Source organism: Dermacentor variabilis, chromosome 10 (assembly GCF_050947875.1).
Source record: "Dermacentor variabilis isolate Ectoservices chromosome 10, ASM5094787v1, whole genome shotgun sequence".
NCBI classification, from domain to species: domain Eukaryota; kingdom Metazoa; phylum Arthropoda; class Arachnida; order Ixodida; family Ixodidae; genus Dermacentor; species Dermacentor variabilis.
The window spans coordinates 13,220,339-13,244,269 of NC_134577.1; the positions used below are offsets into that span (position 1 = coordinate 13,220,339).

At 39.9% G+C, this 23,931-nt stretch overlaps 1 protein-coding gene across 1 annotated transcript in view; it reads left to right on the top strand.

Moving 5' to 3' along the window:
* The first annotated feature begins 743 nt into the window (after positions 1–743).
* LOC142559932 (uncharacterized) overlaps positions 744–23,931 on the top strand; it is a 125,175-nt gene continuing 101,987 nt past the window's right edge. The window contains exons 1-2 of the mRNA XM_075671631.1: positions 744–874; positions 1,353–1,427. Of these exons, the coding sequence (XP_075527746.1) occupies positions 788–874; positions 1,353–1,427 (162 nt within the window). The 5' untranslated portion in view covers positions 744–787. The remainder of the gene's footprint in view (positions 875–1,352; positions 1,428–23,931) is intronic.

Consider the following 23,931-nt stretch of genomic DNA (forward strand, 5'->3'; position numbering starts at 1 on the left):
AAACTTGATTTTGAGCTCTAAAACTCAGCGTCTAATATAAACGATAGGCTGGGCCTTACAGGGCTAAGGCTCAGCTTTACAAGATAATAATTGCACAGTCAAGACTCATGAGCTACGACACGCGTGAGCGCACAGTTGCTCGGCACATTGGCACGATTGATAGGAAGAGTTAACGGCGTTAAAGACGCATGCAAAGCTCTCCTAAGAGCCGGTTTCTTGAACCCATTATGCTTCGGGTATCTTAAATAAGGACCTTGGTATATATTCAACTATATATATACAGCAAGTACGTGCTGAAGCATACAAGTCAGGCCTATGTTTTTAGTTGTGCTAGTAATCACAAATTAACGCGCACGCTAAATAATCACAGGTGGCAAAAGATTGTTTCCCTCTCTACCAATCGTAATTTCTTTCGCAAGACGGCAAGTTGGGAGACTTGGTAGCCTACCATCGCCCAAATCGGCAACTTTTTCTTCATTCCTTTGGCGCTGTTTGATTAAGGCAATTTCTTTGCACTGGGACTTCGCCGCAATAGCAGGCGATGTAGCCTTCACTGATATCGCGGCTAGCTTTGACCTTGGCTGCCATTTTGACCTTTGTCGGGTTGTGCGATTGCGTGCGAGAGTGCCGACTTGGCGCGCCTGATGAAGTCGGCGCGGTCTAGGCCAATCCGCGCGCTCCGAACAACCGATCTCCGATCGCGCCCCTGATTTCGTGAAGTATAGCTTCTGCCGCCGAGCCGCAACCCGCGCCGCTCTTTCGAAGGGATCAAGAAGTGACAGAAAGAATGCGTTCTTCACTTCAGTTACATTCCGCTGGCTCGAACAACGCGGGTTCGGACAGCGGGGCCAAGCTGCGTTTCTCAGGAGGCGAGGTGAGACCAATTCTTGCAACGGTTTTGAAAAAAAATACGGCAATCAATATTTCGCGCAGCACCTATGCTAAATGCCTTCTACTCCTCTTGCTGCGAAACGCTTTCTTTTTCCTGGTCCCCAAATATGCTTATCAACCGTTAGACAAACGCATTACAATTGCCAGTCCAGTGCAACAGGCCACGGAATTTTATGTCGATGTGCTGAAAAAAATAATTTCGTCCCCACCGCGTTTTATTAGTTCGGCCAATTCTTCGTACGTAAACGTTGACTTTGCCACAGCAGCAGGCGACGTAGCCTACTCTAATATCGCGACTTGATTTCGCGTTGGCTGCCATTTCGCCATTCGTGGGTGCATGTGACTGAGCGCAAGAAGGCTTACCTGTTTTCGTGAATAACTTTAGCTTGTGCCGCCAGGCCTGAACATGTTCGAAGGCGCCACAAATTGACTGAAAGAATGTTGGCTGCTTGTGTGTGTAGGACTACCTCGTGGCTCATGGTTCGAACAACGGGAGGACGCACAGCCGGGCCAAGTTCTGTTTCCTAGGAGACAAGGTGAGCGCAATCGTTTCTATTTCTTTAAAGTGAAGTAATTTCGGTTACTGAAATTTTTGTGTAGGAGCTATGCGGTGCTTACCTTTGGTTGATTTTTGCTGTAAAGCGCTTTTTTCCGGCCCTATCAACCATTAGACCAGTGCACTGGAGCTGCCAGTTTAGCGCAGCATCTCGCCGAATGTAATGTCGGCGCGTTGAAAACAACCTTTTCGCTCCATATTTGGAAACGCAATTCAAAAATTGCTAAAGGCGCATTAAAGCATTATTGCACGTTGGCCGACGTTTTGTGATGTTTTTGCTAGTTTCTGCCGTGGCATCATCGGTGGAAAATATGCCGAATCAGGTGCATGCCAAGAGCAATAAAGTTATGCCGCAAAAAAAAAGAATATATATATATATATATATATATATATATATATATATATATATATATATATATATATATATATATATAATTTTTGCAGGTCCAAGGCACATGCTGCAATCTATTTGAAGCAACACTTTATATATAGATGCCATACGATTAACGGCGATGCGTACAATCGTTTTATTTCATCCTATGCAACGGGCCAATTTATGCAATGTTTATGCAAAAAGTTCACCTCGGACAATTTTTATAACCGCACTAAACCGTCCCGAAGCTATTACGAAATGCAAGCAACCAATCAGGTGGATGCGCCCAGTGTGGCACGCCTGCGTAGCGATGTCACGTGGACGACGTGCGATGCTTGTCGAGGGATAAGAATGCTGCTGACACACAAAGAAGGATTTGCAGTCACGCGTCTTCGGGAGAGCTGTAGCGTTGAAAGAAAGCGTGGTTCGGCAGTTCTGCGTAGGCGGTCACAGACGGCAATCTACGCTCATCTGTTGCGGCTACGTGCTTATGTCCCTGAGCGTCACTGAAGAGCGATCGTATCTTTATGGGAAAGAGTTTCTTCGGTATTCGAGGACGCACCAGGTTAAAATTAGGAACAATCGAGTTTACGTTGTCCATGCTGCTTTAAGGGCGAATACAGGGCATTGCATACCACTTTGTTCTTGCCCGTGCTTGTTTTCATTTTGGAAGATCCTTGAAACTTTGCTGCTCAGATTTAGGCGCACGTTAAAGAACCCCAGGTGGTCGAAATTTCCGGAGTCTTCCATTACGGCGTGCCTCATAATCAGAAAGTGGTTTTGGCACGTTAAACCCCATAACTTAATTTATTTTTTTTTTGAAGCTTTGCTTTGTGTGCACTATGGGCTCTCTGTTAGTAGCTTTCGGCAACTCTGTTTTCACTTGTCACATCATTGTTTAGGAGTTATGTGTGGGTCTTTGGAATTTGTGATACATTTTAGTATTAAGAAATCGTTAATATGTCAGCATGTCATTCATCAATGATGCGCGCCAAGGTTACGATGCAACGACGTTAACACGACGACGTGGTGATGACTATGTCGTCGGTGACAAGACTGCTTAACTGCTGTGGCAGGAAAAAGTTGCAGTGTTGGCTGTAGAATGTTTATGGCTGCAAAATTTAAGCGAACAGCTGTTTCTTTTGCCTGTTTCACCCGTTCCCGTCACGTCAGCACCAGGCACCACTGTAGGCATTAGGTTAAAATTTTGAACAATCGAGACTGCTTTGCCCCTTCTGCTTAATTAGTGAGGCCATTATATCATATAACATATTGCTTCTGCACGTGCCTGTTTCTTTCGTGGGCGATCTTTGAAACCTTTCTTCGTGTGCGATATGTACCTAGTGTCTTATGGTCACTTCTGTTTGCGGCTTTCGCGAACTCTTGTCTCGTCAGGCCATTTTAAAAAATTCTGGCCCGTAGTTCTTTGTGTTACATTCATTTATAAACCTATAATAATAATAATAATAATAATAATAATAATAATAATAATAATAATAATAATAATAATAATAATAATAATAATAATAATAATAATAATAATAATAATAATAATAATAATAATAATAATATTAATAATAATGATAATAATGATAATAATGATAATAATGATAATAATAATAATAATAATATGATAATCAGCGATAGCGACATGCTGCGCCCGAAAGCAATATTACTGCACAACGACGCTGACAGGACGACGTGACGATGGCTGCCATTGGTGCATGACTACTGAACTGCTGTGGCAGGAAAAAGTTGCAACCCTGAATTTTGTACAGCGCGTACATAGTCATTGATGATTATAATTAGGCAGCGGCTCAAGAGCGCGCGATGGAATGTTTGTGGTTGCACCTTCTTGTGAATAATTTTTTTTGTTTTGCCGCTTTCACCCGTTTTCGTGGATGGTCAGTGGTAGGTGTTCGGACTCTGCAAGGTAAACGCTCATTGGACCTTTCGCCACTTTTGTCATTCAGTGGTTCGTTCGTTCGTTCGTTCAGTAGTTCATTAGTTCATTTCCTAGTTCCCTCTTTCAGTGGTTCATTAGTTGACCCATTGGTTCGTTTGCTCATTCGGGCTTTTCGCTTACATTGGAAATATTCTGCGGTGATTTCTGCACAGCACTGTAGTCATGCCCTGACGTCATAGTGACCATTACATATTCGTCACATCGCCGTCGTTTTGTAATATTGTGGTTGTGCTCAGCGCGTCAACGTCTTCGTCATATTGTTAATGTTGCCATGTCGTCGTCGTCATTTCGGTATTTTTGTCGCTGTTATCGTGCTGTCTTCGCCAGACCACTTTAGTGGTCGTGTCATCTACGTCATGCTGCCGTTACATTAAAGCTTTGTCACCCTCGCCATCACCATGGCGGTGTTGTCGTCGTCTTGCCGACGTCTTCTTTGGGACATCATAACAGTGTTCTTGCTACTGTCGTCAGCACGACGTCCTCGCCGTTTCTGCCGTACTTCAGCGCCGTTTTCGTCCTTCACAATGTGCGGTCGTCGTTAGACCTTCGTCTTCTCAATCTGTCTTTTTCTATTCTTCTCACGGGCGCGCACAAAGATACACAAGTTATTCACTTTACACTAAGAGGTTAAACCATCTGGTAACATGCGGCGCGGAGGCTCGCCTTAATGTGCGAGATAGGTTGGCATGCAGACGGCTAACCGCAGAGTGGAGAATAGCGTAACGATTACGCAAACAACCTCAAAGGTGTGGTAGGGCCAACCTTTATATGAGCAATCCATAGGTTGCGCAAACATTTAGATAAGTGTGTATTTTAAAGCAAAGGTTTCTTTGCCTACCCTCCCGGGTTTGGCGTGGCAGCGGTTGCTGCTTCCTTGTCGGTCGGCATCTCGGCAGATGTGTATCTCCGAAGCACAGACGGTCCTAACGAATTAGCACATTATAATAAGCTGATGCTTTGGTGCACTTCATTTTATTTGAATTATCCATTCGGTATGTTCCGGTGGGTATGTCGCTGTGACATAAGAGGTACATAATCATAAACGTATCTAGACATGCGCCATAATTTTCTGTGCATACACCTGTCATCGCCATTCTTGCATCGACAAGCATCATAAGTTGCATTTGTCCACGTGACATCTCAGCGTAAATTTCTAATGCTCCGTAGCCGCCTGACTCTATGCTTGAATGTGCTCATAGCTTTTCTTTTTTTTGAACGGTGTAGTCGATAAACATGAAATATTGCACGAGATTGAAATTGTGACCCTTGTGTTTGAGAAACATACATTTTAATGGGATTAAATGCGGCACAGGATGAAAGTGAGAACAGTTTTATGCATCGCCCTTTCGTCTATAGCACATATTTACACGCTTCACTTCAGCTTCGCTTGACAGAGATTACGAAAAGTGCATCGGATGTGCATATTTTATTCATCTGTCATGCATCAGACATATCGGGGCGAGAATTTGGGCCGACTGGTTTATTGCATGTTTTACAACAGCGTGTTCATTCAGGAAACAAAATTTGACTCCAAGATATTGACTTTTTTGTACTTTCGTACTTTTCGTCTGCCGTCTTTTTTATATTTATAAGGCAATGACATTATTCTACACCGTTCTGAGCAAAACCATCAATTCCTAGTCAAAACAGGTGTTCGGTTCCTGCTGTTCATCTTACTACTCGAGAAACCACGTTGTCCTACTTAACTCATGGGTGATTATTCCTACGATGAGCGTAGCCAAGCGATCGCAGTTGCGAAATTGGGACAGTCGAACGCCTAGAAATGCCTCAGAGAAATGAAACAGGTCTAGTTCTGCTTTTTACCTCTTGCGATGTTGTAAAGCAGAAATTTTCTTGTATACATTCGAGTGGTTTATACGATGCATTACAGTTTTCCTGACAGTCATGTCACACTGGTTTCTCTATTAGTCGAAATGGCACGATTGCCTCACCATTTTAAGTTTGTCGAATAAAAAAGTTACGACATTCCTAGTTGGCTATGTAATACAAATATTAAGAAAGTGCAAAAACGGGCAGATACAAGTGATGCGGGCGAACACAGCGCAATGTTAAGGACAAATAATTGAAAATGTACAAATAAGCCTATGTTATCATTCTGGGTTATCATAACTAGTTATGCAACAGAGCCACGTCTTTCACGCTCACGCACGACATCTCCTTTCTTTATGAGCAATTGTCACTTTTCTCAGTTCTTTCTTAAACGGACGCCGTCGGTTCGTCTCGTTACCCATTACACCTCTTAGCGTCAGTCGTCGGTGACCTTTAAAAATGGAAGCAATATAGGAAGCCAGCCTCCAGGAAAATAATTATAGCTGTCATCACCATCACTATCAGCGTGTTTATGCTCTACCAGTGATTTCCCATAACCCTTGTCTTGCGCCGTTTGATCCCGTCTTATGCTTGCAGACTTCCTTTCACTACTAATTCGCAGCCGTAAAAGATGTATGGTGGGTAGGTTTGCCCTGCATTAGTATTGCATGGTTTCGATTACGCTGTCACGTCAGGAATTGTAGTATCATGGAATGAATGGCCTAAGCTTTTCTATAGACTGTTTTATCGGCGAGGAGGAACGTAGCCTCGAACCAGCGCGCCGCGCCGCTCTCCTCCTCGCACTGGTTCGTGCGGATTCCGTTTTCTAGCTCCCCGTGGCAGCTTGCAAAGGTATCGGTTTAATTACGAGTTAATACGATTCTAACGTGTTCTGTCTGGGATTTCTGCGATATCAGACGATTCAAGCTCGACGGGCTACCACGCTGCTGTATTCGGCCGCAAAAATAACTTTGGGAAGCAAGGGTTAAGTGCGTCTTCAGCCGCGGCGACTTCGTGAACACCACCGCGGCGATACCGGAGAAGCGTCCGGTTTGTATTGCCAGCGTAAACAGAAAGGACTTGATTCTATCGCGTGTATGTTCGGAAGGTGTTGTTCTCAGTGAGCGCTCGGCAACGAACTCTAAATTCGCACCCATGATGAAACTGGGATATGAAAGAAAGTGCGTATTCGAGTCGGTCAACTATTGCGAATGGACGAAGTTAACTATTTCTTTGCGCACAGACATAACATTATTCTGTTCAAACGTGTTCTAAGATTATCATGCTTGGCAACCAACTTTCTCGTGGAAGTTGACCGAGGACGTGTTATGAAAACACTACGGGCCAACTAAGAAATGAAGGTGTGTTCTTTTCCGTTCTGTTACCAAAGCCATCCCTACCGCGTTCCGGCCAGCGCTAGTTCACACGGGCTCTCCCGTGCTTCCGAATCTCGCCGGCAAGCTGTTGACGCCGCTGATCGCGCGCTGTATTGCTGCAGAAAATAAAGTTGCTGTTGCAAAGAGTAGTTCTTCGTTTTTCAGCTCCCTCGAGGAGGCAGTTACCGCGATTGGGATGTACGCTGGTGCGGCTCACCGCACCAGCGTGATAATCTTCGCCTGAGTGATAATAGAGTTTAATAGAGATCATGGCTAGACATACAATAATAACACGTTAAATATATACGTTACGTATCGACAATGTTCAGAGTTGACTCGCCTCCTACTTCGATCGTGGGCAGAGCTGCGGGAGCGCCTCTAGGCCCGTTGCCGTTTGATATTGCGGCTATATCGAAGCTTTTTTTGATGAACACGCTTTGAAGTTTTGCATTCAAATCAACTTGCTGACACCCGTAGAAAACTGCGAAAACTTGCTTCTCGCCGTCGACAGCACGTTTGTCGTGCACTCTGCATCGCGATCTCCCATACCAGCATGGCGCCGGACAGTAGACGGCGCTGTGATCGCAAAATGGCGATCAAAAAAAAAGCATCAATCAATCAATCAATCAATCAATCAATCAATCAATCAATCAATCAATCAATCAATCAATCAATCAATCAATCAATCAATCAATCAAATCTTTATTTCCAACGACAGTTGGGGCTCCCTTAGGCGAAAAGCGGTAGTAGCACCACTTGAAAATACCTAAAGGGCCACGTACATGACAGCGGTATTACGATTCATACGTTCAACAACAAATTTACAATAACCAAGTAAAATATGCAGTTCAAAAAAAAATTAAGAGGTTGTGCAAATACAACAACGGAACAATAGAACAAATAATGTCAATATATAAGTACATTCCAGAACAGTTGTACATTATAGTTCTAATATTCAATGTTCACGTGAACACACATCATAAAATGACGAAAATAAACGTGTTAGAAGGAATAATGAAACATACTTGATCATGTTCGGGCAGTACAAAACACATTAGACAAGAGTTAGAAAAAATTCACGCATTTCTTTTTTTGTAAACGTAGAAAAGTTGGCGTCTTTCTCTTCATATTTATTAAGTAGGGACGGCAGTGTGAATCGAAGAGACTGCAAAAAATAGGCCGTGCGGGAACGAGGAACAAGCCACTTGTCGGTGCTGCGGGTGCGTGAATCAGTGTAATACATGCTTATATTAGATAAATCCTTAATAAAAACTTTGAATTGCTCGTTTGAAAAGAAATAAGCATACATTAAACGAAAATCGAACATGCGTTTCACACTGAATATTTTATAGCGGGTAAACAATGTAACTGTAGAACTATTGCGCGGGACGTTTGCAATATACCGAAGGGCTCTTTTCTGCAATAGGTGAATTGCATTTATGTTACTAAGGGTTGTGGTGCCCCAGACTAACAGGCAGTAATTTATATGGGAAGAAAACAGAGCATGATAAATCTGAAGTTTAGCATTTTCTGGAAGAAAGTGCCTACATCGTGACAGAACACCAGCAGCACGCGATAACGATTTAGTCGGTGATTCAATCTCCACTATTTCGACGGGAATACCCGTCGAAATAGTGGAGAAACATAAACTTCTGGGCGTGACTTTTTCTGCTCATATGACATGGACGTGTCATATTGAATCACTGACTAAATCGTTATCACGTGCTGCTGGTGTTCTGTCACGATGTAGGCACTTTCTTCCAGAAAATGCTAAACTTCAGATTTATCATGCTCTGTTTTCTTCCCATATAAATTACTGCCTGTTAGTCTGGGGCACCACAACCCTTAGTAACATAAATGCAATTCACCTATTGCAGAAAAGAGCTCTTCGGTATATTGCAAACGTCCCGCGCAATAGTTCTACAGTTACATTGTTTACCCGCTATAAAATATTCAGTGTGAAACGCATGTTCGATTTTCGTTTAATGTATGCTTATTTCTTTTCAAACGAGCAATTCAAAGTTTTTATTAAGGATTTATCTAATATAAGCATGTATTACACTGATTCACGCACCCGCAGCACCGACAAGTGGCTTGTTCCTCGTTCCCGCACGGCCTATTTTTTGCAGTCTCTTCGATTCACACTGCCGTCCCTACTTAATAAATATGAAGAGAAAGACGCCAACTTTTCTACGTTTACAAAAAAAGAAATGCGTGAATTTTTTCTAACTCTTGTCTAATGTGTTTTGTACTGCCCGAACATGATCAAGTATGTTTCATTATTCCTTCTAACACGTTTATTTTCGTCATTTTATGATGTGTGTTCACGTGAACATTGAATATTAGAACTATAATGTACAACTGTTCTGGAGTGTACTTATATATTGATATTATTTGTTCTATTGTTCCGTTGTTGCATTTGCACAACCTCTTAATTTTTTTTTGAACTGCATATTTTACTTGGTTATTGTAAATTTGTTTTTGAACGTATGAATCGTAATACCGCTGTCATGTACGTGGCCCTTTAGGTATTTTCAAGTGGTGCTACTACCGCTTTTCGCCTAAGGGAGCCCCAACTGTCGTTGGAAATAAAGATTTGATTGATTGATTGATTGATTGATCTGCGTCTGTGATCCAGTGAGGTGGTCAGCTTTCTTTGCATTTTCGCCAACACAGTTGGCGGCATATTACCACAATCTCCAGAATTTGAGCTTCACAAATGACTGCGCTAACACAATCGAGCTAAGGTTCTAACATAGCTGATGTTTTTTTTTTCGCTACAAGTTATTTGCGCAAAATCCTTCCTGACTCAAGTTAGTGTGTGTAAGCATTTGCAGGGGGAGTGATGGATGGGTCGAACTTGATCTTCACATAGAACTATACTATTGTAGGCTGGCGTTTTTGTCCGCTATAATATATTTGCGCAAATTCCTTTATCAATCAAGTAAGTATCTGTGAACATGCTTTGCGGGGGGATTCATGAATGGGGGGAGTTTGTGCTTCACATGGAACTATACTACTATGGGCTGAGGATTTCTTCCATTATAACTTATTTAGTGAAATTCGTTCATTAATCAAGTAAGTTAGTGTCTCTAAGCGGGCATTTGTACGGGGAGCGATGGCTGGGTCTATTTTGAGCTCCACATAACACTGAGGTAACACGACTGAGCTGAGGTCCTTACATACCCGTGTAGGCTAACGTATTTTTCTTTCGCTATAAGTTATTTACGCAAACTTGTTTATGAATCAAGTTAGTGTCTCTAACGAGTTGCAGGGAGAGTCATGAATGGGTCGAATTTGTGCTTCACATATAACTATACTACTGTGGGTAGGTGTTTTTGTCCGCTATAAGTTATTTGCGCAGATTCGTTTATTATTCAAATAAGTATCTGTAAACAAGCATTTACAGGGGAAGTGATGGACGGGTGGTATTTGAGCTTCACATAGAACGATACTATTATAGGCTGATGTTCTTCCCCAAATTATTGCGTAAATCCGTTTATTAGTCAGTTAAGCTAGCATCTGTAAACGTGCTTTTCAGGGGCAGTGATGGATGGGTGGAATTTGAGCTTCACATGGAACTATACTATTATAGGCTGATGTTCTTTCCCGTATAATTTACTTGCGTAAATTCGTTTATTAATCAGTTAAGCTAGCATCTGTAAACATGCTTTGCAGGGCAAGTGATGAATGGTTAGTATTTGAGCTTCACATAGAACTATACTATTATAGGCTGATGTTCTTTCCCCAATTATTGCGCAAATCCGTTTATTAGTCAGTTAAGCTAGTATCTGTAAACATGCTTTGCAGGGGAAGTGATGGATGGGTGGAATTTGAGCTTCACCTGAAACTATACTATTATAGGCTGATGTTCTTTCCCCTATATTTTACTTGCGCAACTTCGTTTATTAATCAGTTAAGCTAGTATCTGTAACCATGTTTGCAGGGGCAGTGATGGATGGGTGGAAATTGAGCTTCACATGGAACTACACTATTATAGGCTGATGTTCTTTCCGCTATAATTTACTTGCGCAAATTCGTTTATTAATCGGTTAAAGCAGAAGGGTGGGTCTGAAAATTAATCTGCAGAAAACTAAAGTAATGTTTAACAGTCTCGGAAGAGAACAGCAGTTTACGATAGGTAGCGAGGCACTGGAAGTGGTAAGGGAATACATCTACTTAGGGCAGGTAGTGACCACGGAACCGGATCATGAGACTGAAATAACCAGAAGAATAAGAATGGGCTGGGGTGCGTTTGGCAGGCATTCTCAAATCATGAACAGCAGGTTGCCACTAGCCCTCAAAAGGAAAGTGTATAACAGTTGTGTGTTACCAGTACTCACATATGGGGCAGAAACCTGGAGGCTTATGAAAAGGGTTCTGCTGAAATTGAGGACGACGCAACGAGATATGGAAAGAAGAATGATGGGTGTCACGTTAAGGGATAAGAAAAGAGCAGATTGGGTGAGGGAACAAACGCGGGTAAATGACATCTTAGTTGAAATCAAGAAAAAGAAATGGGCATGGGTCGGACATGTAATGAGGAGGGAAGATAACCGATGGTCATTAAGGGTTACGGACTGGATTCCAAGGGAAGGGAAGCGTAGCAGGGGGCGGCAGTAACTTAGGTGGGCGGATGACATTAAGACGTTTGCAGGGACAACATGGCCGCAATTAGTACATGACCGGGGTAGTTGGAGAAGTATGGTAGACGCCTTTGCCCTGCAGTGGGCGTAACTAGGTTGGTGATGATGATGATGATGATGATGAAGCTAGTATCTGTAACCATGCTTTGCAGGGGCAGTGATGGATGGGTGGAATTTGAGCTTCACATAGAACTATACTATCATAGGCTGATGTTCTTTCCCCAATTATTGCGCAAATACGTTTATTAGTCAGTTAAGCTAGTATCTGTAACCATGCTTTGCAGGGGCAGTGATGGTTGGGTGGAATTTGAGCTTCACATAGAACTATACTATCATATACTATCATCCTTTCCCCTATAATTTACTTGCGCAAATTCGTCTATTAATTAGTTAAGCTAGTATCTGTAAACATGCTTTGCAGGGCAAGTGATGAAAGGGTGGTACTTGAGCTTCACATAGAACTATACTATTATAGGCTGATGTTCTTTCCCCTATAATTTACTTGCCCAAATTCGTTTATTAATCAGTTAAGCTAGCATCTGTAAACGTGCTTTGCAGGGGCCGTGATGGATGGGTGGAATTTGAGCTTCACATGGAATTATACTATTATAGGTTGATGTTCTTTCCCCTATAATTTACTTGCGGAAATTCGTTTATTAATCAGTTAAGCTAGTATCTGTAAACATGCATTGCAGGGGCAGTGATGGATGGGTGGAATTTGAGCTTCACATAGAACTATACTATTATAAGCTGATATTCTTTCCCCTATAATTTACTTGCGCAAATTCGTTTATTAATCAGTTAAGCTAGTATCTGTAAACATGCTTTGCAGGGGCAGTGATGGATGGGTGGAATTGGAGCTTCACATAGAACTATACTATTATAGGCTTATGTTCTTTCCCCTGTAATTTACTTGCCAAAATTCGCTTATTAATCAGTTAAGCTAGTATCTGCAAACATGCTTTCCAGGGGAAGTGATGAATGGGTAGTATTTGAGCTTCACATAGAACTATACTATTATAGGCTGATGTTGTTTACGCTATACTTTACTTGCGCAAACTCGTTTATTAATCAGTTTAGCTAGTATCTGTAAACATGCTTTGTAGGGGAAGTGATGGATGGGTGGTATTTGAGCTTCACATAGAACTATACTATTATAGGCTGATGTTCTTTCCCCAATTATAGCGCAAATCCGTTTATTAGTCAGTTAAACTAGTATCTGTAAACATGCTTTGCAGGGGAAGTGATGAATGGGTGGTATTTGAGCTTCATATACACTGTACTATTATAGGCTGATGTTCTTTCACCTATAATTTACTTGCGCAAATTTGTTTATGAATCAGTTAAGCTAGTATCTGTAAACGTGCTTTGCAGGGGCATTGATGGATGGGTGGAATTTGAGCTTCACATGGACCTATAGTATTATAGGCTGATGTTCTTTCTCCTATAATTTACTTGCGCAAATTCGTTTATTAGTCACTTAAGCTAGTATCTGTAAACATACTATGCAGGGGAAGTGATGAAAGAGTGGTATTTGAGCTTCACATGGAACTATACTATTATAAGCTGATGTTCTTTCCCCTATAGTTTACTTGCGTAAATTTGTTTATTAATTAGTTAAGCTAGTATCTGTAAACATGCTTTGCAGGGGCAGTGATGGATAGGTGGAATTTGAGCTTCATATGGAACTCTACTATTATAGGCTGATGTTCTTTCCCCTATAATTTACTTGCGCAAATTTCTTTATTAATCAGTTAAGCTAGTATCTGTAAACTTGCTTTACAGGGCAAGTGATGAATGTGTGGTACTTGAGCTCCACATGGAACTATACTATTATAGGCTGATGTTCTTTCCCGTATAATTTACTTGCTCAAATTCGTTTATTAATCAGTTAGGCTAGTATCTGTAAACGTGCTTTGCAGGGGCAGTGATGGATAGGTGGAATTTGAGCTTCACATAGAATTATACTATTGTAGGCTGATGTTCTTTCCCCTATAATCTACTTGCGCAAATTTGTTTATTAATCAGTTAAGCTAGTATTTGTAAACATGCTTTGCAGGGGCAGTGTTGGATGGGTGGAATTTGAGCTTCACATAGAACTATACTATTATAAGCTGATGTTCTTTCCCCTATAATTTACTTGCGCAAATTTGTTTATGCATCAGTTAAGCTAGTATCTGTAAACACGCTTTGCAGGTGCAGTGATGGATGGGTGGAATTTGAGCTTCACATGGAACTATACTATCATAGGCTGATGTTCTTTCCTCTATAATTTTCTTGCGCAACTTCGTTTATTAATCAGTTAAGCTAGTATCTGTAACCAAGGTTTTCAGGGGAAGTGATGAATGGGTGATATTTGAGCTTCACATGGTACTGTACAATTATAGGCTCATGTTCTTTCGCCTAAAATTTACTCGCGCAAATTTGTTTATTAATCAGTTAAGCTAGTATCTGTAAACATGCTTTGCATGGGCAGTGATGGATGGGTGGAATTTGAGCTTCACATAGAACTATACTATTATAAGCTGATGTTCTTTCCCCTATAATTTACTTGCGCAAATTCGTTTATTAATCAGTTAAGCTAGTATCTGTAAACATGCTTTGCAGGGGCAGTGATGGATGGGTGGAACTTGAGCTTCACATGGAACTATACTATTATAGGCTGATGTTCTTTCCCCTATAATTTACTTGCGCAAATTCGTTTATTAATCAGTTAAGCTAGTATCTGTAAACATGCTTTGCAGGGGCAGTGATGGATGCGTGGAATTTGAGCTTCACATGGGACAATGCTATTACAGGCTGATGTTCTTTCCCCTATAATTTACTTGCGCAAATTTGTTTATTAATCAGTTAAGCTAGTATCTGTAACCAAGGTTTTCAGGGGAAGTGATGAATGGGTGATATTTGAGCTTCACATGGTACTGTACAATTATAGGCTCATGTTCTTTCGCCTATAATTTACTCGCGCAAATTTGTTTATTAATCAGTTAAGCTAGTATCTGTAAACATGCTTTGCATGGGCAGTGATGGATGGGTGGAATTTGAGCTTCACATAGAACTATACTATTATAAGCTGATGTTCTTTCGCCTATAATTTACTTGCGCAAATTCGTTTATTAATCAGTTAAGCTAGTATCTGTAAACGTGCTTTGCAGGGGCAGTGATGGATGCGTGGAATTTGAGCTTCACATGGGACTATGCTATTACAGGCTGATGTTCTTTCCTCTATAATTTACTTGCGCAACTTCGTTTATTAATCAGTTAAGCTAGTATCTGTAACCAAGGTTTTCAGGGGAAGTGATGAATGGGTGATATTTGAGCTTCACATGGTACTGTACAATTATAGGCTCATGTTCTTTCGCCTATAATTTATTCGCGCAAATTTGTTTATTAATCAGTTAAGCTAGTATCTGTAAACATCCTTTGCATGGGCAGTGATGGATGGGTGGAATTTGAGCTTCACATTGAACTATACTATTATAAGCTGTTCTTTCCCCTATAATTTACTTGCGCAAATTCGTTTATTAATCAGTTAAGCTAGTATCTGTAAACGTGCTTTGCAGGGGCAGTGATGGATGGGTGGAACTTGAGCTTCACATAGAACTATACTATTATAAGCTGTTGTTCTTTCCCCTACAATTTACTTGCGCAAATTCGTTTATTAATCAGTTAAGCTAGTATCTGTAAACATGCTTTGCAGGGGCAGTGATGGATGCGTGGAATTTGAGCTTCACATGGGACTATGCTATTACAGGCTGATGTTCTTTCCCCTATAATTTACTTGCGCAAATTTGTTTATTAATCAGTTAAGCTAGTATCTGTAAACATGCTTTGTAGGGGAAGTGATGGATGGGTGGTATTTGAGCTTCACATAGAACTATACTATTATAGGCTGATGTTCTTTCCCCAATTATTGCGCAAATCCGTTTATTAGTCAGTTAAGCTAGTATCTGTAAACATGCTTTGCAGGGGAAGTGATGAATGAGTGGTATTTGAGCTTCACATAGAACTCTACTATTATAGGCTGATGTTCTTTCCCCTCTAATTTACTTGCCCAAATTCGTTTATTAATCAGTTAAGCTAGTATCTGTAAACGTGCTTTGCAGGGGCAGTGATGGATGGGTGGAACTTGAGCTTCACATGGAACTATACTATTATAGGCTGATGTTCTTTCCCATATAATTTACTTGCACAGATTCGTTAATAAATAGTTAAGCTAGTATCTGTAAACACGCTTTGCAGGGGCAGTGATGGAGGGGTGAAATTTGAGCTTCACATAGAACTATAATATTATAAGCTGATGTTCTTTCCCCTATAATTTACTTGCGCAAATTTATTTATTAATCAGTGAAGCTAGTATCTGTAAACATGCTTTGCAGGGGCAGTGATGGATGGGTGGAATTTGAGCTTCACATAGAACTATACTATTATAAGCTGTTGTTCTTTCCCCTATAATTTACTTGCGCAAATTCGTTTATTAATCAGTTAAGCTAGTATCTGTAAACATGCTTTGCAGGGGCAGTGATGGATGCGTGGAATTTGAGCTTCACATGGGACTATGCTATTACAGGCTGATGTTCTTTCCCCTATAATTTACTTGCGCAAATTTGTTTATTAATCAGTTAAGCTAGTATCTGTAAACATGCTTTGCAGGGGAAGTGATGAATGGGTGGTATTTGAGCTTCACATAGGACTATACTATTATAGGCTGATGTTGTTTCCCCTATAATTTACTTGCCCGAATTCGTTTATTAATCAGTTAAGCTAGTATCTGTAAACTTGCTTTGTAGGGGCAGTGATGGATGGGTGGAATTTGAACGTCACATGGAACTATACTATTATAGGCTGATGTTCTTTCCCCTATAATTTACTTGCGTAAATTCGTTTATTAATCAGTTAAGCTAACATCTGTAAACATGCTTTGCAGGGGAAGTGATGGATGGGTGGAAATTGAGCTTCACATAGAACTATACTATTATAGGCTGATGTTCTTTCTCCTATAATTTACTTGCGCAAATTTGTTTATGAATCATTTAGGCTAGTGTCTGTAAACACGTTTTGCAGGGGCAGTGATGGAGGGGTGGAAATTGAGCTTCACATGGAACTATACTATTACAGGCTGGTGTTCTTTCCCTTATAACTTGCGCAAATTTGTTTATTAATCAGTTAAGCTAGTATCTGTAAACATGCTTTGCAGGGGAAGTGATGAATGAGTGGTATTTGAGCTTAACATTGAACTATACTATTGTAGGCTGATGTTCTTTCCCCTATAATTTACTTGCGCAAATTCGTTTATTAATCAGTTAAGCTAGTATCTGTAAACGTGCTTTGCAGGGGCAGTGATGGATGTGTGGAATTTGAGCTTCACATAGAACTATACTATTATAAGCTGATGTTCTTTCCCTCATAATTTACTTGCGCAAATTTGTTTATGAATCATTTAAGCTAGTATCTGTAAGCACGCTTTGCAGGGGCAGTGATGGAGGTGTGGAAATTGAGCTTCACATGGAACTATACTATTATAGGCTGATGTTCTTTCCCCTATAATTTACTTGCGTAAATTCGTTTATTAATCAGTTAAGCTTGTATCTGCAAACATGCTTTCCAGGGGAAGTGATGAATGGGTAGTATTTGAGCTTCACATAGAACTATACTATTATAGGCTGATGTTGTTTACGCTATACTTTACTTGCGCAAACTCGTTTATTAATCAGTTTAGCTAGTATCTGTAAACATGCTTTGTAGGGGAAGTGATGGATGGGTGGTATTTGAGCTTCACATAGAACTATACTATTATAGGCTGATGTTCTTTCCCCAATTATAGCGCAAATCCGTTTATTAGTCAGTTAAGCTAGTATCTGTAAACATGCTTTGCAGGGGAAGTGATGAATGGGTGGTATTTGAGCTTCATATACACTGTACTATTATAGGCTGATGTTCTTTCACCTATAATTTACTTGCGCAAATTTGTTTATGAATCAGTTAAGCTAGTATCTGTAAACGTGCTTTGCAGGGGCATTGATGGATGGGTGGAATTTGAGCTTCACATGGACCTATAGTATTATAGGCTGATGTTCTTTCTCCTATAATTTACTTGCGCAAATTCGTTTATTAGTCACTTAAGCTAGTATCTGTAAACATACTATGCAGGGGAAGTGATGAAAGAGTGGTATTTGAGCTTCACATGGAACTATACTATTATAAGCTGATGTTCTTTCCCCTATAGTTTACTTGCGTAAATTTGTTTATTAATTAGTTAAGCTAGTATCTGTAAACATGCTTTGCAGGGGCAGTGATGGATAGGTGGAATTTGAGCTTCATATGGAACTCTACTATTATAGGCTGATGTTCTTTCCCCTATAATTTACTTGCGCAAATTTCTTTATTAATCAGTTAAGCTAGTATCTGTAAACTTGCTTTACAGGGCAAGTGATGAATGTGTGGTACTTGAGCTCCACATGGAACTATACTATTATAGGCTGATGTTCTTTCCCGTATAATTTACTTGCTCAAATTCGTTTATTAATCAGTTAGGCTAGTATCTGTAAACGTGCTTTGCAGGGGCAGTGATGGATAGGTGGAATTTGAGCTTCACATAGAATTATACTATTGTAGGCTGATGTTCTTTCCCCTATAATCTACTTGCGCAAATTTGTTTATTAATCAGTTAAGCTAGTATTTGTAAACATGCTTTGCAGGGGCAGTGTTGGATGGGTGGAATTTGAGCTTCACATAGAACTATACTATTATAAGCTGATGTTCTTTCCCCTATAATTTACTTGCGCAAATTTGTTTATGCATCAGTTAAGCTAGTATCTGTAAACACGCTTTGCAGGTGCAGTGATGGATGGGTGGAATTTGAGCTTCACATGGAACTATACTATCATAGGCTGATGTTCTTTCCTCTATAATTTTCTTGCGCAACTTCGTTTATTAATCAGTTAAGCTAGTATCTGTAACCAAGGTTTTCAGGGGAAGTGATGAATGGGTGATATTTGAGCTTCACATGGTACTGTACAATTATAGGCTCATGTTCTTTCGCCTAAAATTTACTCGCGCAAATTTGTTTATTAATCAGTTAAGCTAGTATCTGTAAACATGCTTTGCATGGGCAGTGATGGATGGGTGGAATTTGAGCTTCACATAGAACTATACTATTATAAGCTGATGTTCTTTCCCCTATAATTTACTTGCGCAAATTCGTTTATTAATCAGTTAAGCTAGTATCTGTAAACATGCTTTGCAGGGGCAGTGATGGATGGGTGGAACTTGAGCTTCACATGGAACTATACTATTATAGGCTGATGTTCTTTCCCCTATAATTTACTTGCGCAAATTCGTTTATTAATCAGTTAAGCTAGTATCTGTAAACATGCTTTGCAGGGGCAGTGATGGATGCGTGGAACTTGAGCTTCACATGGGACAATGCTATTACAGGCTGATGTTCTTTCCCCTATAATTTACTTGCGCAAATTTGTTTATTAATCAGTTAAGCTAGTATCTGTAACCAAGGTTTTCAGGGGAAGTGATGAATGGGTGATATTTGAGCTTCACATGGTACTGTACAATTATAGGCTCATGTTCTTTCGCCTATAATTTACTCGCGCAAATTTGTTTATTAATCAGTTAAGCTAGTATCTGTAAACATGCTTTGCATGGGCAGTGATGGATGGGTGGAATTTGAGCTTCACATAGAACTATACTATTATAAGCTGATGTTCTTTCGCCTATAATTTACTTGCGCAAATTCGTTTATTAATCAGTTAAGCTAGTATCTGTAAACGTGCTTTGCAGGGGCAGTGATGGATGCGTGGAATTTGAGCTTCACATGGGACTATGCTATTACAGGCTGATGTTCTTTCCTCTATAATTTACTTGCGCAACTTCGTTTATTAATCAGTTAAGCTAGTATCTGTAACCAAGGTTTTCAGGGGAAGTGATGAATGGGTGATATTTGAGCTTCACATGGTACTGTACAATTATAGGCTCATGTTCTTTCGCCTATAATTTATTCGCGCAAATTTGTTTATTAATCAGTTAAGCTAGTATCTGTAAACATCCTTTGCATGGGCAGTGATGGATGGGTGGAATTTGAGCTTCACATTGAACTATACTATTATAAGCTGTTCTTTCCCTTTAATTTACTTGCGCAAATTCGTTTATTAATCAGTTAAGCTAGTATCTGTAAACGTGCTTTGCAGGGGCAGTGATGGATGGGTGGAACTTGAGCTTCACATAGAACTATACTATTATAAGCTGTTGTTCTTTCCCCTATAATTTACTTGCGCAAATTCGTTTATTAATCAGTTAAGCTAGTATCTGTAAACATGCTTTGCAGGGGCAGTGATGGATGCGTGGAATTTGAGCTTCACATGGGACTATGCTATTACAGGCTGATGTTCTTTCCCCTATAATTTACTTGCGCAAATTTGTTTATTAATCAGTTAAGCTAGTATCTGTAAACATGCTTTGTAGGGGAAGTGATGGATGGGTGGTATTTGAGCTTCACATAGAACTATACTATTATAGGCTGATGTTCTTTCCCCAATTATTGCGCAAATCCGTTTATTAGTCAGTTAAGCTAGTATCTGTAAACATGCTTTGCAGGGGAAGTGATGAATGAGTGGTATTTGAGCTTCACATAGAACTCTACTATTATAGGCTGATGTTCTTTCCCCTCTAATTTACTTGCCCAAATTCGTTTATTAATCAGTTAAGCTAGTATCTGTAAACGTGCTTTGCAGGGGCAGTGATGGATGGGTGGAACTTGAGCTTCACATGGAACTATACTATTATAGGCTGATGTTCTTTCCCATATAATTTACTTGCACAGATTCGTTAATAAATAGTTAAGCTAGTATCTGTAAACACGCTTTGCAGGGGCAGTGATGGAGGGGTGAAATTTGAGCTTCACATAGAACTATAATATTATAAGCTGATGTTCTTTCCCCTATAATTTACTTGCGCAAATTTATTTATTAATCAGTGAAGCTAGTATCTGTAAACATGCTTTGCAGGGGCAGTGATGGATGGGTGGAATTTGAGCTTCACATAGAACTATACTATTATAAGCTGTTGTTCTTTCCCCTATAATTTACTTGCGCAAATTCGTTTATTAATCAGTTAAGCTAGTATCTGTAAACATGCTTTGCAGGGCCAGTGATGGATGCGTGGAATTTGAGCTTCACATGGGACTATGCTATTACAGGCTGATGTTCTTTCCCCTATAATTTACTTGCGCAAATTTGTTTATTAATCAGTTAAGCTAGTATCTGTAAACATGCTTTGCAGGGGAAGTGATGAATGGGTGGTATTTGAGCTTCACATAGGACTATACTATTATAGGCTGATGTTGTTTCCCCTATAATTTACTTGCCCGAATTCGTTTATTAATCAGTTAAGCTAGTATCTGTAAACTTGCTTTGTAGGGGCAGTGATGGATGGGTGGAATTTGAACGTCACATGGAACTATACTATTATAGGCTGATGTTCTTTCCCCTATAATTTACTTGCGTAAATTCGTTTATTAATCAGTTAAGCTAACATCTGTAAACATGCTTTGCAGGGGAAGTGATGGATGGGTGGAAATTGAGCTTCACATAGAACTATACTATTATAGGCTGATGTTCTTTCTCCTATAATTTACTTGCGCAAATTTGTTTATGAATCATTTAGGCTAGTGTCTGTAAACACGTTTTGCAGGGGCAGTGATGGAGGGGTGGAAATTGAGCTTCACATGGAACTATACTATTACAGGCTGGTGTTCTTTCCCTTATAACTTGCGCAAATTTGTTTATTAATCAGTTAAGCTAGTATCTGTAAACATGCTTTGCAGGGGAAGTGATGAATGAGTGGTATTTGAGCTTAACATTGAACTATACTATTATAGGCTGATGTTCTTTCCCCTATAATTTACTTGCGCAAATTCGTTTATTAATCAGTTAAGCTAGTATCTGTAAACGTGCTTTGCAGGGGCAGTGATGGATGTGTGGAATTTGAGCTTCACATAGAACTATACTATTATAAGCTGATGTTCTTTCCCTCATAATTTACTTGCGCAAATTTGTTTATGAATCATTTAAGCTAGTATCTGTAAGCACGCTTTGCAGGGGCAGTGATGGAGGTGTGGAAATTGAGCTTCACATGGAACTATACTATTATAGGCTGATGTTCTTTCCCCTATAATTTACTTGCGGAACTTCGTTTATTAATCAGTTAAGCTAGTATATGTGAACGTGCTTTGCAGGGGAAGTGATGAATGGGTGGTATTTGAGCTTCCCATGGAACTATACTATTATAGGCTGATGTTCTTTCCCCTATAATTTACTTGCGCAAATCCGTTTATTAGTCAGTTAAGCTAACATCCGGAAACATGCTTTGCAGGGGCAGTGATGGATGGGTGGAAATTGAGCTTCACATAGAACTATACTATTATAGGCTGATGTTCTTTCTCCTATAATTTACTTGCGCAAATTTGTTTATGGATCATTTAGGCTAGTGTCTGTAAACACGTTTTGCAGGGGCAGTGATGGAGGGGTGGAAATTGAGCTTCACATGGAACTATACTATTACAGGCTGATGTTCATTACCTTATAACTTGCGCAAATTTGTTTATTAATCAGTGAAGCTAGTATCTGTAAACATGCTTTGCAGGGGAAGTGATGAATGCGTGGTATTTGAGCTTAACATTGAACTATACTATTATAGGCTGATGTTCTTTCCCCTATAATTTACTTGCGGAACTTCGTTTATTAATCAGTTAAGCTAGTATATGTGAACGTGCTTTGCAGGGGAAGTGATGAATGGGTGGTATTTGAGCTTCCCATGGAACTATACTATTATAGGCTGATGTTCTTTCCCCTATAATTTACTTGCGCAAATTCGTTTATTAATCAGTTAAGCTAGTATCTGTAAACATGCTCGTGCTTTGCAGAGGCAGTGATGGATGGGTGGAATTTGAGCTTCACATGGAACTATACCATTATAGGCTGATGTTCTTTCCCCTATAATTTACATGCGCAGATTGGTTTATTAATCAGTCAAGCTAGTATCTGTAAACATGCTTGGCAGCGGCAGTGATGGATGGGTGGAATTTGAGCTTGACATGGAACTATACTATTATAGGCTGATGTTGTTTCCCCTATATTTACTTGCGCAAATTCGTTTATTAATCAGTGAAGCTAGTATCTGTAAACACGCTTTGCAGGGGAAGTGATGAATGGGTGGTATTTGAGCTTCACATAGAACTATACTATTATGGGCTGATGTTTTTTCCCCTATAATTCACTTGCGCAAATTCGTTTTTTATTGAGTTTAGCCAGTATCTGTAAACATGTTTGCAGGGGCAGTGATGAATGGGTGGTATTTTAGCTTCACATAGAACTATACTATTATAGGCTGATGTTGTTTCCCCTATAATTTACTTGCGGAAATTCGTTTATTAATCAGTTAAGTTAGTATATGTAACCATGTTTGCAGGGGCGGTGATGGATGGGTGGAATTTGAGCTTCACATGGAACTATACTATTATAGGCTGATGTTCTTTCCCCTATAATTTACTTGCGCAAATTCGTTTATTAATCAGTTACGCTAGTATCTGTAGACATGCTTTGCAGGGGAAGTGATGAATGGGTGGTATTTGAGCTTCACATGGAACTATACTATTATAGGCTGATGTTCTTTCCCCTGTAATTCACTTGCGCAAATTCGTTTATTAATCAGTTTAGCTAGTATCTGTAAACGTGCTTTGCAGGGGAAGTGATGGGTGGGCGGTATTCGTGCTTCACATAGAACTATACTATTATAGGTTGATGTTCTTCCCCCTATAATTTACTTGCACAAATTTGTTGAGCTAGTATCTTTAAACATGCTTTGCAGGGGAAGTGATAAATGGGTGGTATTTGAGCTTCAAATAGAACTACACTATTATAGGTTGATGTTCTTTCCCCTATAATTTACTTGCGCAAATTTGTTAAGCTAGTATCTGTAAACATGCTTTGCAGGGGAAGTGAGAAATGGGTGGTATTTGAGCTTCAAATAGAGCTATAATATTATAGGTTGATGTTCTTTCCCCTATAATTTACATGCGCAAACTTGTTTATTAATCAGTTAAGCTAGTATCTGTAAACATGCTTTGCAGGGGCAGTGATGGATGGGTGGAATTTGAGCTTCACATGGTACTATACTATTATAGGCTTATGTTCTTTCCCCAATTATTGTGCAAATCCATTTATTAGTCAGTTAAGCTAATATCTGTAAACGTGCTCTCCAGGGCACGTGATGTATAGGTGGAA